This window comes from Truncatella angustata, assembly GCF_020726525.1.
Source record: "Truncatella angustata strain MPI-SDFR-AT-0073 chromosome Unknown BKA67scaffold_7, whole genome shotgun sequence".
NCBI lineage: Eukaryota > Fungi > Ascomycota > Sordariomycetes > Amphisphaeriales > Sporocadaceae > Truncatella > Truncatella angustata.
This window is the reverse complement of record NW_025763387.1, coordinates 2796359-2810125: the sequence shown is the minus strand read 5'-3', so window position 1 is coordinate 2810125 and position 13767 is coordinate 2796359. Positions and strand designations below refer to the sequence as shown.

At 48.9% G+C, this 13767-nt stretch overlaps 4 protein-coding genes across 4 annotated transcripts; 3 read left to right on the top strand and 1 right to left on the bottom strand.

Annotated features, from left to right (window-relative positions):
• Positions 1–42: 42 nt before the first annotated feature.
• BKA67DRAFT_576887 (uncharacterized protein) lies at positions 43–2420 on the bottom strand. The gene is made up of 4 exons (XM_046103601.1): positions 1397–2420; positions 917–1337; positions 563–860; positions 43–496 (listed from the first exon to the last, which is right to left on the bottom strand). The coding sequence occupies exons 1-4, from the start codon at positions 2385–2387 to the stop codon at positions 149–151; spliced, it is 2058 nt and encodes a 685-aa protein (XP_045955647.1). The 5' UTR covers positions 2388–2420; the 3' UTR covers positions 43–148.
• A 3316-nt stretch (positions 2421–5736) lies between these two features.
• On the top strand, positions 5737–6733 carry BKA67DRAFT_576877 (uncharacterized protein). Its single transcript, XM_046103600.1, has 2 exons — positions 5737–5845; positions 5939–6733. The coding sequence occupies exon 2, from the start codon at positions 6433–6435 to the stop codon at positions 6685–6687; it is 255 nt and encodes an 84-aa protein (XP_045955646.1). The 5' UTR covers positions 5737–5845; positions 5939–6432; the 3' UTR covers positions 6688–6733.
• A 1121-nt stretch (positions 6734–7854) lies between these two features.
• BKA67DRAFT_381998 (uncharacterized protein) lies at positions 7855–9185 on the top strand. The gene is made up of 2 exons (XM_046096554.1): positions 7855–7999; positions 8081–9185. The coding sequence occupies exon 2, from the start codon at positions 8223–8225 to the stop codon at positions 9057–9059; it is 837 nt and encodes a 278-aa protein (XP_045955645.1). The 5' UTR covers positions 7855–7999; positions 8081–8222; the 3' UTR covers positions 9060–9185.
• Positions 9186–10255: 1070 nt separating this feature from the next.
• On the top strand, positions 10256–13646 carry BKA67DRAFT_522407 (mediator of RNA polymerase II transcription subunit 5; the record flags this gene model as incomplete). Its single annotated transcript, XM_046098371.1, has 6 exons — positions 10256–10949; positions 11005–11267; positions 11315–11377; positions 11427–11951; positions 11999–12536; positions 12589–13646. The coding sequence occupies 6 exons, from the start codon at positions 10256–10258 to the stop codon at positions 13644–13646; spliced, it is 3141 nt and encodes a 1046-aa protein (XP_045955644.1).
• Between the last annotated feature and the right edge of the window lie 121 nt (positions 13647–13767).

The following is a 13767-nucleotide window of genomic DNA, read 5'->3' as shown; positions in this document are numbered from 1 at the left end:
AGAGAACCGAGGCCTTGGTGTATAATTGTCAATGGTTGAAATAATGTTTAGATTTGGCCCAGTGAACAGACGTATACTAAATCAAATGTTTATCCTGTGAGAACATTGATTGAACTCCCATCAATACACCATTTCTTCAAAACAATCCTCACTGCGCATCCGATCGCATCCAATCGAACGTATCCAAAAGCTCGAAATTGAAATCAGGTAATGAGCCAAGACCCCAATCCATGGAATCCAGCGCTACATTGGTTACATCCAAACTAGTGTTCAGAGAATGATCCAATACGCGTTGAACCACTGCTTTGCAGTCGTCACAAAGATCTCTATCTGGTGCCAACTTGTCAACCCAGTCGAGTGAGCCAACAAATAAGCTCATTTGTTGGACGATGCTCGAGCGACTAACACTAGGATCCTTTGGATGAATCCTGGAGAAAGTCGGCCGAAGTAACTCGAGGCAAAGCACTCCAGCTGCTGGCCCACCGTAGGCGAGGACCTAAAATACTTGATTAGATGTATGTAGACCCAAGTAAATGTGATTTGGCACCAAAAGTTTACTTACGAGCCATTGGAAATTGCGTTTGACACTGGGCCATGCAAACCTCTCTCTATGTGTCCAAAAAACCAGTACAGTTGTAAGCATAATGAAGCTTGTAACTATGAGATCACCCTCGTTGGGCCTTCCATGCAAAACAAGCAATCGTTGGGTGAAAAAGATGTTTTTGAGGTGTTCTAGATAGACCAGGATTTGTAAAAAGACTTTTCGCATATCAGTGTTGAGATCGTTCAACTCGTTAGGCTGATGAATCAGACTTCTAGGGAATTGTGAGTAAACGATGTGCTGTTGAGCTTCAATTTCTCTAAGAGCAATTAGTCCTCGTTCAAATATTTATGGGCGAAGATACGAGAGACTTACTCTAGGTGTTCTACCGTCACGACGGCATTGTGGGTCAGTGCGATTTCAACCAATTCGTCCCGGATATATGCAATCATGGCTCGAGCTCGCATGACGGTTGCTGAATAAAGGCCACCATCCGTGTTCCAACCATGCTCATCAAGTGACTCGAAAGCACGATTTAAATCATCCTGACCAGATACAAGATCCTGATCCCGAAGGTCAAGCGGGAGTGGTGTCGAGCAGTAACGACGGTTTAGAAGTGGAGGACGCCCCGTGAACGTAACACCAAGTTTATCACTGATGAAGATTTGGGTAAATAAACGCCTTCGAGTCTCGGAGTATAGAGTGGGTCGATAAGACGCATCTTGTGGCTGTACGTGAAGCCCTAGGTAAATCATCATTGCAACAACAACACCGTACGAGGCGAACGACACAAGTTCTTCAACAGTGTGTCAGTCTACGATAATTAACAGGAACTGAGGTAACTCGAGAACTCACTAGTTTCGCCAACAATGGTTGATTCCAAGGTTGCGTTTCGACGGCAAAGGTCCAGTAACAGGATGTTTTGTTCAGCGAACCGACGCGCCAAGTCGATGCAGTAGCCAATGCAAACAAGTGCAGTCTCAGATGTACATCTGGACGCAAGCCAATGGGTGCGGCTGCAGTAGGCGGAATGTACTACATCTGATAATGAATGCGAGGCATAGGCCCATAAAAGACCGATTGACTCCCATCTCAGATTGCCTTCACAGAACTGGTCCAGCCACTCCTTCGATGTGGAAATATTATTTTGGAACGGCTGAACTGTATTGCGGCATATTTTCTCGGCCAGAGATTCAAGTCCATCCCCACCTTCCTTTCGAGCTTCAGTGAGTAGGGTCTGCACCGAAGTCGCAATGCGGTCCACGGCAACATCGGCCCAGTCGTGGGCGTCGTATAAAGGCCCATCGGGACGCCCATCTGGATCATTGAGCTGTTCCGGGAGACACTGCAGTACGTAAAGGCACATCTCCCGCAAGGGCGGTGGCAGATCGCGAAAAGAAGTGTGATCTTCTTTGACCCCTGGAATGACTCGGCCACCGTCGAATTCTGGCGCACTAAGAAGTGACAAGCTATCTCGCGCTTCTTCGAATGCGGCATTGTAGCTTGTAACTCCAAGATAGCCCCGACCATGACTTACCTTTCTTACAGCGGACGACCTTGGCCGTTCGGCTGATTGTTGACTGCTTGGCGTATTGGCCTTGGTGGCGTGTTGCCCAATACGCGGTCGTGGATTCTCAATAGCACGTCGCGACAGCCTAGACGAGCGCGGTCTTGGCTCTTGCCCAGTATAAACACACTCGGTACCATCAGCACGCCTCCGGCACCGATTGCAAATGGGACGCGCATGATCGCAAGCAACTTTACGGACTCGGCAAGGATCGCATGCTGCTAGGCGCCCATTCAACCGACGAGGCAGAGCTATTTGCCCCAGTCCTACATCCTCCATCGTTGTGCTAAATTCTGGTGATCGTACTGAAGAAGGCCTGGGCATTCAATCGTAAGCGACTGTAGCGTCACGTGCGAAGTGGAGATCTAGTCGCGACGGGAGTTCCCATTTAGTCTAGGTTAGAGGCCCCGACCGGCCATATCCAAGTTAACCTTTCCACCCCATTCCACCATCCCAGTTTCGTGCTCTCTAAATCCATCGGAGACGCTCAACTCGCCCAGCCTCCTGTACGTGGTCAGCACTAGATGGCAGATTCAGCTTCCTAGGAAAATCTCGTCGGATCCATTTCATTAGGGCCCACAAGCTCCACGCCATCTTGCGGCTGAACTGCAGGGTCCAACTAACAACAAGTGGTATAGTGCATAGTATAGCCTGGGCAGAATCACTGTCGAATGTCTGCCAATCTTCTGAAAGCCTTACTGTGCTGTTTGCCATTCGTATGACTAAAGCCGTTCTAGACAACAGCAGCCGCGGCATCTTCAGGAATTCACTGATTTCTGCAACACCTAACGCAGCTCGAAGATTTGAGAGACCACAGGCGAAGTTTTTGCGGTGTCTTCAATCTTCGGACAAGGATCATAACTCTTCGCGAAGTCTTGCCTTTAACCCCGACATGGCGAGAAAACAAAACCCGATTCGCGACCAGCTAAGCCTCAATGAGCCAAGCTTTGACTGGATATTTCTAAGGTTAGTCTTGGCATTATCTCGTTGCAAGTAGACACAGCAATACCAAGTACAAGCCGATTGCCATATGGGGGTTTCCGGTCCATTCGGCGATGCGCTCCGTATATGAATGGGGACCCAGGATATTAGCAAGCATTTATTTCAAGGGTCGGAGAGATCTAGCGAAGATGATAGATTAGCGAAATTAGATTCAATATAAAGAATCTTGCAGAATGTGCTGCGGGTGTGACAAAGAAAAGCAATTCTCCGTTTCATCGTCCAGCCTGTCTAGCTCAGCTGTACCTTGTGATGTTCTGTGTGGTTTTGTTAATGTTTTGTCGAATCGAGACATGGCCGCTGACGTTCAGAGCTTGAGACTAGACTACTCTGTGCTATAGACGACACTAAAGCGCGGCCTCACCCGGCACCGTCGTGTGTATGCCACTAGCGCACATGGTGGCCATATGAAATACTCCAATACAACTGGACGTGGTTTTAGGAAGTATAATTCCATCAATCACCAAACGTGACTGATATTCAATCAAAGCCCCTTGTAGGTTTTCTGCCGCGTCATGTGCTATCAGCAATACCAGCTGCTGCATTTGAGGACCCCATAGTTCTGATGCAGCGATCATACGGTGAGAACGGCCGCTAATCGCAGATGTTTCAGTTTGTCTTTCTTTTATTGTTGCTGCCACCATCATACCGGTGACCAAGCTGCTGGGTACGGTGTCACGAAGCCGTTCTCACATATTAGTATTCCGGTGCGGTGTGCGTCACCGGTTGTTAGGGCTTTAGGATGGCAATGCCTGCCGGCTGCCGTTAGGGGTAAGGCTTGCGACATTGCACCTCCCTATACAAGAGGCTCACCGCTTTTCTTTTAATAAATGGTCGAGATTGTATAGCTGCATAGAGGAAGAACGAAGTCGTCCGTCCAGCCAATTCATACGAGGCAATGCATCGGGCTATTAAAATAGCCGATGTGCAGCCATCTGGAAGTAAGAGGCGTGATAGCTTGTGAATGGTAGTTGTTCTATGTGTGGCTTGATTTAATACTCGGTCATGTAACTATGGCTCTAGTTGTCGAGTCTCGTCAACTATCTTGTTCCTTTGTTGAGTTTTGTGGCGGATCAGGCGATTTATTTATGACGCTATTGATCAACGATGAAAAGGAAACTCAATCGAGGACCATGTCGCCTCTGAATATTAGGGATTTAGTACTTGAGGGATGTTGAAGGCGAACGTGCAAGATGGAGTGAGATTACTCATATGACGTAAATGCAGTGAACACTGACCTACTATCATATTTGCCACATGGTAGGATGAAGTCGATTCCAAGGTTATCAGCCTGAAAAACTTTAATACATCGGTGTAACTCATTGCAACCCTGTGCTGTACCAACTTTTGATGCGTATTATCACTTGTAAAAGCCCGGAATCGGTCCGACGGGTTGTCGTATGTTCTATAAAGCCTTACTGAGAGTATGTCGAGATGTTTTAAATGTACGGACCGCGTATGAACTGGACAAATGGTGGTTTTCATCCTACCGTAGACCCAGCACCACATTCATATGTTCACAGAACCCATGAGATTTAGTCGTTGAGGGGCTTCCGAACAGTGAGTTTGACATATCGGTGTTCGTTCTGTCAGGCCCACAATGTCATTGGTGGCCTCTTGCGCGGCTATGTGCTGCACGCTAAGTGCCGCCCGTTGTCTGAGACCTGCCTATGCTTTTTGCACACCTGATAGAATATTAGCGGGTACGCTCTCGGTAGACTACATAAAGTACAAGTAGTATTAAAAGTTAAGAATGTTTTATCATAAGCTAAAGCGGTGTTCTTGACCGACCAGTTGAGAGGTTGCTGAAGGGAATTGTGCTCACACGATTTCGAGGTATGAGATAGAATCAAATTTTAGGAAGGACGAATGACTTGGTTGACTGGAAATCATCGTTGTTGGAAGGACTTGGCTGGGATAAGAAGACCAGTGAATCGGAACTGATATTGCTGCAAGTAAAGTGGTCGGGACAACCTTTCAGCAAAATTGACCGATGGTTGTCTCACATATGTCAGGGGCTCTGCATTAAAACATATACGCAAACCTCGTCGATTCCGCTTTCACGAAAGCTCCTGCATCTAGTGAGGCCTCATTATGCACATACAGGACCGTTCATAGTTGACAGATGAAGGAAAGCAAACTTCAGTTTTGCGGCCGTTCTTTGAACTACTCTTCTCGCAGGGAAAGTGTATGGGTACAGCACAGCCTCAATTGATTATTAGTACTTGAAGGGTGATACCATGTCACATGTGCCATGGTATCCATGAAAGAATAAAGGCCGGACAGAGTGCGAAATCCTCTGTCATGATTGGTTGAGCGAGGAGAGCATTGAACGGCGACTCTCCCATGTCGAGGTACAGCGAAAAGAGAGTGTCACTTAGTTAATAAGGCTACTTCTGAGTGTTAAGATACTAAGTTTGAGACATTGAGAGCCAGGTTCCACGGTGACTGCTGCAGCAACGGCGGAAACCAATGTTAAAGTTCAAGACAATCGCTAAATGCGGTGTTTCCGGTGCAAGACCGCTCTTGCTCGCTTGTTGTGACACTTTTCGGGAAATGCCACAATGATTGTTTACTCGACTCACCATTGGCACTTGTCCAAGCACAAAAGTTGATTTCAATATGGTATCTGCATTACTACTTCGACGTGGAGTTGGCGCATAAGATTCGCACATTTCAACCTTTTGTTCCGCACAACGTGCCTCAGCTAGCTTTTGGAACAGCGCATTCAGTGATGCCTCATCAGTAAGCTCAGCGGACGGCTCTTGCAAGAGGACCGCAGCGCAATTTTTACTTCTCAACAAAGATTGCTGCTGGGATCAACTACTTACAGGTAGTCATTGTTAGGGGGTTGGCCCATGCACTCTCTAGATAGCCGAGATCTCCGAGTCGGCGCAAGACTTAAACACTGCACGATTCCTCGTCGTTCCAATCCTTGAAGTAATATACCTGTGCCCTACTTGGCATGCTCATTACTGAGACACGCACATGAATGTCGAAAAGTGGCGAAGAAGCACACATGTCAAGACCAACGCCGCTGCTTGTACGTCCAGAGTCCACGATATGTGTAGCCATTAGGTATTGAATTCAAGCTGGTCAGCTTGCGCGGTCCTGTGTAATACGGACCTTGCCTGCAGGTGCGGATCGCCTAGGCTGGGATCACCGGGGTCGCTTGGGTATAATGCTCCAATAGTAGAATTTGTCCGGGATTGATGGAGCAATAAAGAGACCTGCACCGTGCGATGTATCGAAAAACCTACTATTAAGAAATTGCAACTATGAATGCGGAAAACGACATGGGAATGCGGGTTTGGTAGTCAGCTACATGCTGTCACAGATCTGGACATTCCTATTTCCCTGCGTGGACGGTTTGATTACAGCCAGAGGAAACGTAGTCATGTTGGACCATGTCCATCGAAGGGGTGTTTGCTTCCAATCATCACTGTTGTCGATGCGGAAAAGCTTGAACCTAAAGATTTTAATCGCATGTTCGCCGTGCTACAGAATTTACACCACAAGAATATGTCAGCTCCAAAACAGGTTCACCGCGATGCGCTGTGTATCAACACGTTGCACATGATGTTGCTGTGTGTTGTCTTTTGCTCAAGTGCGTTGAAGTTTTGCCCCGGTAACGTTTATGCTACAGGCTCTGGAGCTATCGGCATGCGCCATGAGCCGCCAGATGAGGCCGCCATAAAGTACCTCTTACCTCGCTTGTGCCCGGATTTACCGAGAGACTTATAAGGGCATCGTCATGGCAGGTTACAGGGCATTAGTGCCTGTGCGTCTGATAGTTAGTGGCATTGGACCCTGAAAAGAAGGTGCAATTTGTGGCTGTGAGGTAGCCACTTCCTCCCCGCTGGTCGTCCCGCCGCTCCGACTTCGACAGATGATTATTCACACCCTTAACATCCCTTTTCGGTCAGACCAGCCCATCGCCGAGGGCCTTCTCACATATGGTTTTTGCATTGAACAAGACTAAACTTAGTGCCAGGCCTTCCGATGACTGCCGATCAGCTTCTTGTGGTTGTTGGTTGGAGTACAATTAAGTCATTGTCCTGCACCCATTCCATTAATCGAACTAGATTAGGTAGTTTTCATGGGATAGCGCTACGATGACTACTGAACGTTAAGTGACATCTTGGTAAATGACTCGGATGAGCCATTGGATCACAACGTTTCTTCACACCAGCCAAGTTTTGCTACGCACAATAGATATGTCACTGGCGGCATCAACGGAGCGGACTTGGGAGCGGGAAAGGGAAATAAGAAAGGCTCCAACCCCCAACCAAGACCGCCATGGTTAGCTCAAGTGTTGGAGCACCTATTGATGATACTATCACATACGGCGAAGCCACACCGAGTCCTACTATCGAGATCATCCCTGGCCTTGCCTATCTCTTTCGTTCAACCAAACCTCTGCTTCCGGAGCGCAACCGTTCTCCACATTAACTGTCATTGTTCGACGAAGGACCTCTCAGTGGACGGCCGCAAGGATTAAAAAAGAACTTACCAAGTCCCAGACAGTCGGCGGCGGCTCTACCGGGCTCAGCTGGCTGGTCCCTGCTTAGCTCTGTAACCTCTATGCAGGTTCTCAATGCACCGCAATTCTACCACAGAGACGTAGGTACTCTTTACTACATTGATCCAGCTGCGTCAACCCTCCCTGGAGTTGGCTCAGTCAGGCTAGACTAGTGCAAAACGGGAATAATAGTAAACGAGACATTCATCCCAGTCTGCTTCCCAATAAACGTATATATTGAAAGAGCCTCTCAATGATTTTTGTATTCTCATTTATAGCACCAACTGCCTTGTCATGCCACTGGGACGGCGGCGGGCGAAACAAAGAACCGGACACAGCTCTCATGCGGCTTTAAGAAACCAATTGGATGGTACGCTGCCCTCTCAAACGTCTAAACTGCGCTCCACTCCCTTACCAACGACAATAATCTCTAATGTTTGGCATACCGTAGTCCATTCAAGTGTTATTAGACACTGCCACACTACCGACTTATACTTGCTCTACCCATGAAGTGGTCCCGTACCGCCTTGTGCGAAGCTTTGATATATCTATTGCCGTGGCCCTGAATTTCTTAGCAACTGGACTTTACCGCGATGGCATTTCCTCATCATAGCGGAGGTGGCGGGCCCTCTTCCGTGCCCATGCCCATGCCATTTCAACAAGGCCGGTCCCATCCATCACCGCAGCCGTCATCTTCTTCCGCGGCTCATGGGCGCGGTCCAATTCCAGACTTCCATCACCCTCATGCGAGCCCGATGTTTGGCTTGCAGGATAACCAGTTCGACATTTTTGAGTGGTATCCACAATTCCAATCTTGTCTGAGATACTTCTTGGATCATGCCCAGTACAGTGGGCCTGTCCAGGCCGTTGCAGCTTTTGTGAACATCCAGCTGCCGTGCCAGAAATCCAACCACCCGATACCATCGTCGAGGTCTAGCGGGGGATCTCAATCAGGTGTTGCATCACCAACTGTCCGACCTGGGGGCGCTTTGCCAACAACGGGGCCTTCGAGCAGCATTGTCACCCTAACGCCTTACATTCGTCGCCTCGTAGCGACGGGGTTTGATTTCCCTGGGGTCCTTCATGGCTTTTTCGGTGACGATTGGGTGGCCGGAGTAGGCCGACTTCATGAAGTAGAACGCAGAAACTATTTATTTGCGGCAAAGAGTGCCTGCTGGCTCGATGTAAAACGTGCTTACGATGATGGGGACGGGCAAAGTATTCCTTTTCTCCGTCCGCTGCAGCATGCTACGGAGGAAGAATTGGTCAGCGCGGAAACACACTGGAGCGAATGGCTTTCTATGCAGGATTGGTTGATCGGGCCAAGATCTATCGACAACCTTGACGCCAACTCGGAAAGAGACCATATGGGTGGTTACAAAGGAGAAGCACAGGAGGATGGGCGTAGTCGCTACCATGACATTCGATAATTCGAAAGGTCATGGCCACCTCACTGGCCCAAGGCATCATTTCACAGTACCAACGTCCAACCACAACGTCTTACGACAATCCCTCGGTGTAACAGGACATCTAAAGAAGAGGATGGTGTTTTTGCCGATTGCGTACACAGATGGCGAGAAATGGGGCACGGTTTTACATCCATACATCTACACATTCATACTTCTTGGCTTATCGATGGTCCCACGAATTCCTGGACCATATTTTATTTTTGAGTGAAAGCTTTACGCCTGACCTCTATCTGATTGTGCCTGCATCTTCAACCACAGTTGGAGGCCCCAGGATTTGAGGCAGCCGGCACAATTGCAAGACAGGCAAACTAGTTTCAATGTTGATGAACTTAGCTTTATGATAGTGTTCATTACAAGCACTGCCATTGGGCAATGCAGTAACGGTTCCCGGCCATTTCCACGAATCATTTAACATAATCTAGCTTGCTGATCATACGGATCCGTACGTATAATCTCTGTTGTAACTCAGCTCCATACAAAAGTACTGTGCGAAACGATCGCCACTCAATGATGAGTGCACCCCTCAACACAATGAAACGTTCAACCGTTGAAGTGATTTCTGTCGCGCAACGTATTTACTTGAGGGTCTGGTCGACACTCCGAGTCGAATTGACACGCGGTTGATATTGTTGCGTTTCGAACGATCTAGTGGTTATGCGCAGAGCGCTCAGTTTAGCATTCTTGTTCGCTGGAACGCCGATTTTTGGGAACCACAGTTGTACGCGAACAGAACCTTGCTGCCGCGCGGTGCGGTCGGTCAATGGCCGGAGGAACCCCGCGGACGCTATTCTTGGTGGTGACTTAGGGGCGTCTCCTTCAGTGGGTTTCGGCCTCTGATTAACACTGGTTAACACTTTCCCGAGCGCTAGTAAAGGCAGGGCTGCGCCTGGTTCATAGTCATTTTGAGCTGAGCCTGAAAGCTACCGACCGTTTCCAGGTCAGCCTCGCGCTCATTTTCGTGCTCCCGGGGGCTTTGACTCTCAACTCAATGTCAACTCAACTCGACAAACGCACTCTTCTTGGGGTCCTGGAAACCCATACGACCCTCCGTTCCATATCCGCCTGCACTTTCCACTGTCTGGACATCTGCTTCTTGATATCAGCGAAACCCAATGTAGCAGGCGCAAAGTACTGCCCTGTTGTAGCCCAGCATGGAGATGGACATTGATGTGGAACAAGACAATGATGGCCTGCAGTATCCTGCACAGGCGCGCGACCACAAGCAGGCATACGAGGAGTGGGACAAGTTTCTGACCCGTTGCATATGCACACGCCTCAGCAACCAGAAATTCGCGGACTTCGTGTCGATTCTTCACTCCAAACACCCGTTACCGCCTGTCGCCGTCGCCGACATCTTCTTGAAGCCCTGCTCCTTCAACCGCGACACCCTCGATCCGCTTGTGCAGCACCAATACATACGGACCCTGAGCGACAAGAAATACATAGACGCCCCATCCATACTCAATGCCCTGTACAAGTACTCGACCTCCCACACGCAAGCCCAGGCTGTCGGCCATACCGACCTTGACGCCGCGCAAGCGGGCGACGCCAGATGGAGGAGCTCGTATGGACAGGAAGAGACAAACTTCTACAGCCTTACTAAGGCAGTGGCACAAGGCACCGGCATCAAGTCTCGCAGCGACGCCCTGGGTGTCTGCAAGATCGTGGCCAAATGGATGACCCTGTTCACCTTGGCGGCCTCTGCATTTGCCCAGGACATCATGGGACAGCTTCACAGTACGCGGGCAAAGGAAGATATGGAGGCGTCCAGAGCTGCGTTTGTCATGCTGCTTCTCGGCGTTTGCGAGAATGCGACTGTTCTTCAAGCTCTGAGTAACTCGTCTGCGAAGGGTGAGTGGAAAGTGTAATGCTGTACCGCATGGCTGCTTTGCTTACAACTACACAGAGGTGCGAAAAGCCTTGTCGGAAAGTCTCACGAGCTTTGTCCCATCTATTATGCAGAGTGGTGCGTCGGCCATAGCAGATCGCCTCGAAGCCTTTCGTACGGGCACACTTGCCAGCTTTGAGCCTGTCGACAAGAAGAATGAGGCTGCTAAGGCCGAGTTTGACGACCTCCTCGACTCGACCTTGGGGCTGGAAAATTTCCCTGTCACTGAGCTGCCTGTCGTCAATACCCGTGCTGGCCTATACATCTACCTCAATGCTTCAGTATGTAATTTTTATGTGAATAAGGAGCTACTATTGACTTGATACAGCTGGTCTGTAGACCATTCGTCGACGACGCATATCTCTACAACTATTTACAAATTCGTTACAATGTATGTGTTACAACTCTGAGATGAGATAACCCACCAGCTGACAGACTAGGGGGACTATCAAACTTGCTTCATAGATCTAATTCTCGCTTCCTTCGACGTCCTTGCGAACGCTGTGTTCCGCAGCGAGGGACAGAAGACAGCCCACGTCCTGCACTCATATCTAATTAATAAGCTACCAGTGTTACTGGCAAATCTTGCGCAACCATTATCATCGGTGTTTCCTCCGGTGACACCTCAGTACTGCATAACAACGGCATTAGCTCAGGTTGATACTAATGCTTTCCCGACGCTCTCTGCCATGTTTGACGTTTCGACGAGCAGCAACAACACGTTCACAGATAGCGTTCGACAAGAGTTCTGCTGGGCCTGCTGCTTGCATGGCTTGATTCCTGAATCAGCAATTGAAGGACTCCTGGGCGAGATATCATACCAGTCACTCCCCGAGGGCGGGAAACTAGTCAAGGAAAAGCTGTTCAACAAGTGCATGTCAAATCCCGAGACAATCACAGTCCTCGTTGGCGAGATTGACAAGATGGACGGTAATGTGGGTGCAATTTGTCAGGCCTTAGCCGAGGTAAGAGTACCCCCAGCAGAATCTTGACATGAGTCTGACTTGAGAAGGTTATCACCCATATGTGTGCTACCAAGGACACTATGACACTTAAGCAGATCTGTAGCCAGCTTGCAAAGAAGCCTCTTTCTTTAGACGTGCTTCTACTCTTCGTAAAGCTTGATACCGTCCTGCGTCCTCTTTGCGACTTGCTTGATAATTGGAAATATGACGATGAGCAAGGCGAATACCAGCCCGTATACGAAGAGTTTGGCTCGATTTTGTTGCTAGTTCTGGCTTTTGTTCATCGATACAATCTCAGCGCTTTGGACCTAGGGGTTACGTCATCTGATTCCTTCACCGCGAAGCTTTTGTGCAGCGGGCAATATAACAGGCCGATGGAAGAATTATCAGAGCAGGAAAGTGCGCAGCTGGGAGGATGGATTCAGGGCCTCTTCAATTCCGAAAGTGGAGGCCTCGGCGACGAATTGATGTCCTCTTGCACGCCACAGGACTTTCACCTCCTTGTTTCAACGCTTTTTTACCAAACTGTCCTGGCACTCAGCGGAGACCGACTGCCAGAAGAGAACTTGAAGAATGGATTTGAATGTAAGTGGTCAACCTCGATCTTGATAGTGGGAGCTACTAATGATTATAATAGATTTGGTTGACACCTTTCTATTGCCATCACTAGTTATGGCAGTTAGATTCTTATCTGATTACCTTAGAACTAGCAGAGGAAATGAGCCAAAAGCTGTGATCAAAATATTGCAAATCATCTTGCTAACAAAACAAGGCTCTAACGAAGCTCAAGCAATGCTAGCAGCTGTCATTACAATAGTTGCGAAGCCGCTAGAGCATGCTCTTAGATCTCATCAACGGCAGGACCCCAAGAACCAAGACATTGAGCCCTTACTCAAAGCAGTCAAAGACAGCAACCCTGTACCGTCCAGGACGGGAGGTTCCGACCAGAAAGAATTTGAGGGGTGGTCCAACACACCCAATGGTGGTTTACAAGCAGCAGTCCGCTATACAATCCAGACAATGGTACAGTGGAGTTTACATCCAGGTCTGAACGTCACGCCCACCCCCTATACACATCGCCAAATGATCTTTGCGCTCAAGACCCTTGGAGCCAAGCGATTACTGCAGTTAATCATGGATGAGGTCAAACTCACAAGCGAAGCGGGCAGTGCGAGCTACATATACGATATCGCAGTATCCTTAATATGCGCTCCAGATGTAACCAACCTACCACCACCTTTGTCACAGGGTGACCCAACCCTGTCAACATCCTCCACACAACCTCGGCTAAGCCTGCGACAAGTGCTCAGATGGCAAGCGGAGGATTGCAAGAAGATACAGAAAACTGACCCGGTCGCCGCGGAACATATCGTCCGTCTTTTTAGAAGAGTTGAAGCGCAGATGCATATAGTGATACCACAGGCACCCACATTGATGCAGGAAGACCTTGGCCTCGGGCTGGATGATAACGCAGCTACGTCTCTGGATGGGCTTGCTGCTACTCAGGGTGATGTCATGGTACCGGACGATACTGGGATGGATCTGGACCTGGGTGCTGGCGCTGCTGACATGGGTTTGGACATGGGCGTTGGTGATGGTGGACTTGGACTTGGTGGTGACGATGATATTTTCGGGTCTTTGGGGCCTGTTGGTGATGGCACAGACCTCCTTGATGGATGGGATGGTATGCTTTAGTGGAAACGCAGATGCTGCCATCACATTGAAGACCAAATAATCTGTCAGTGAGCCCCTACATGATGGACCATAGTTGGAGAGTCGACTATTTGGTCGCAAATAGTCTAGGAGCCATGAACGA

Bases quoted from the DNA above. Each gene is read 5' to 3' on its own strand.
- BKA67DRAFT_381998 (XM_046096554.1), top strand. From the start codon at position 8,223: ATGGCATTTCCTCATCATAGCGGAGGTGGCGGGCCCTCTTCCGTGCCC.
- BKA67DRAFT_576877 (XM_046103600.1), top strand. From the start codon at position 6,433: ATGCTGTCACAGATCTGGACATTCCTATTTCCCTGCGTGGACGGTTTG.
- BKA67DRAFT_576887 (XM_046103601.1), bottom strand. From the start codon at position 2,387: ATGGAGGATGTAGGACTGGGGCAAATAGCTCTGCCTCGTCGGTTGAAT. The intron at 861-916 runs GTAAGTCTCTCG...AATTGCTCTTAG, and splicing joins GTGACGGTAGAACACCTAGA to AGAAATTGAAGCTCAACAGC. The intron at 497-562 runs GTAAGTAAACTT...CAAGTATTTTAG, and splicing joins AACGCAATTTCCAATGGCTC to GTCCTCGCCTACGGTGGGCC.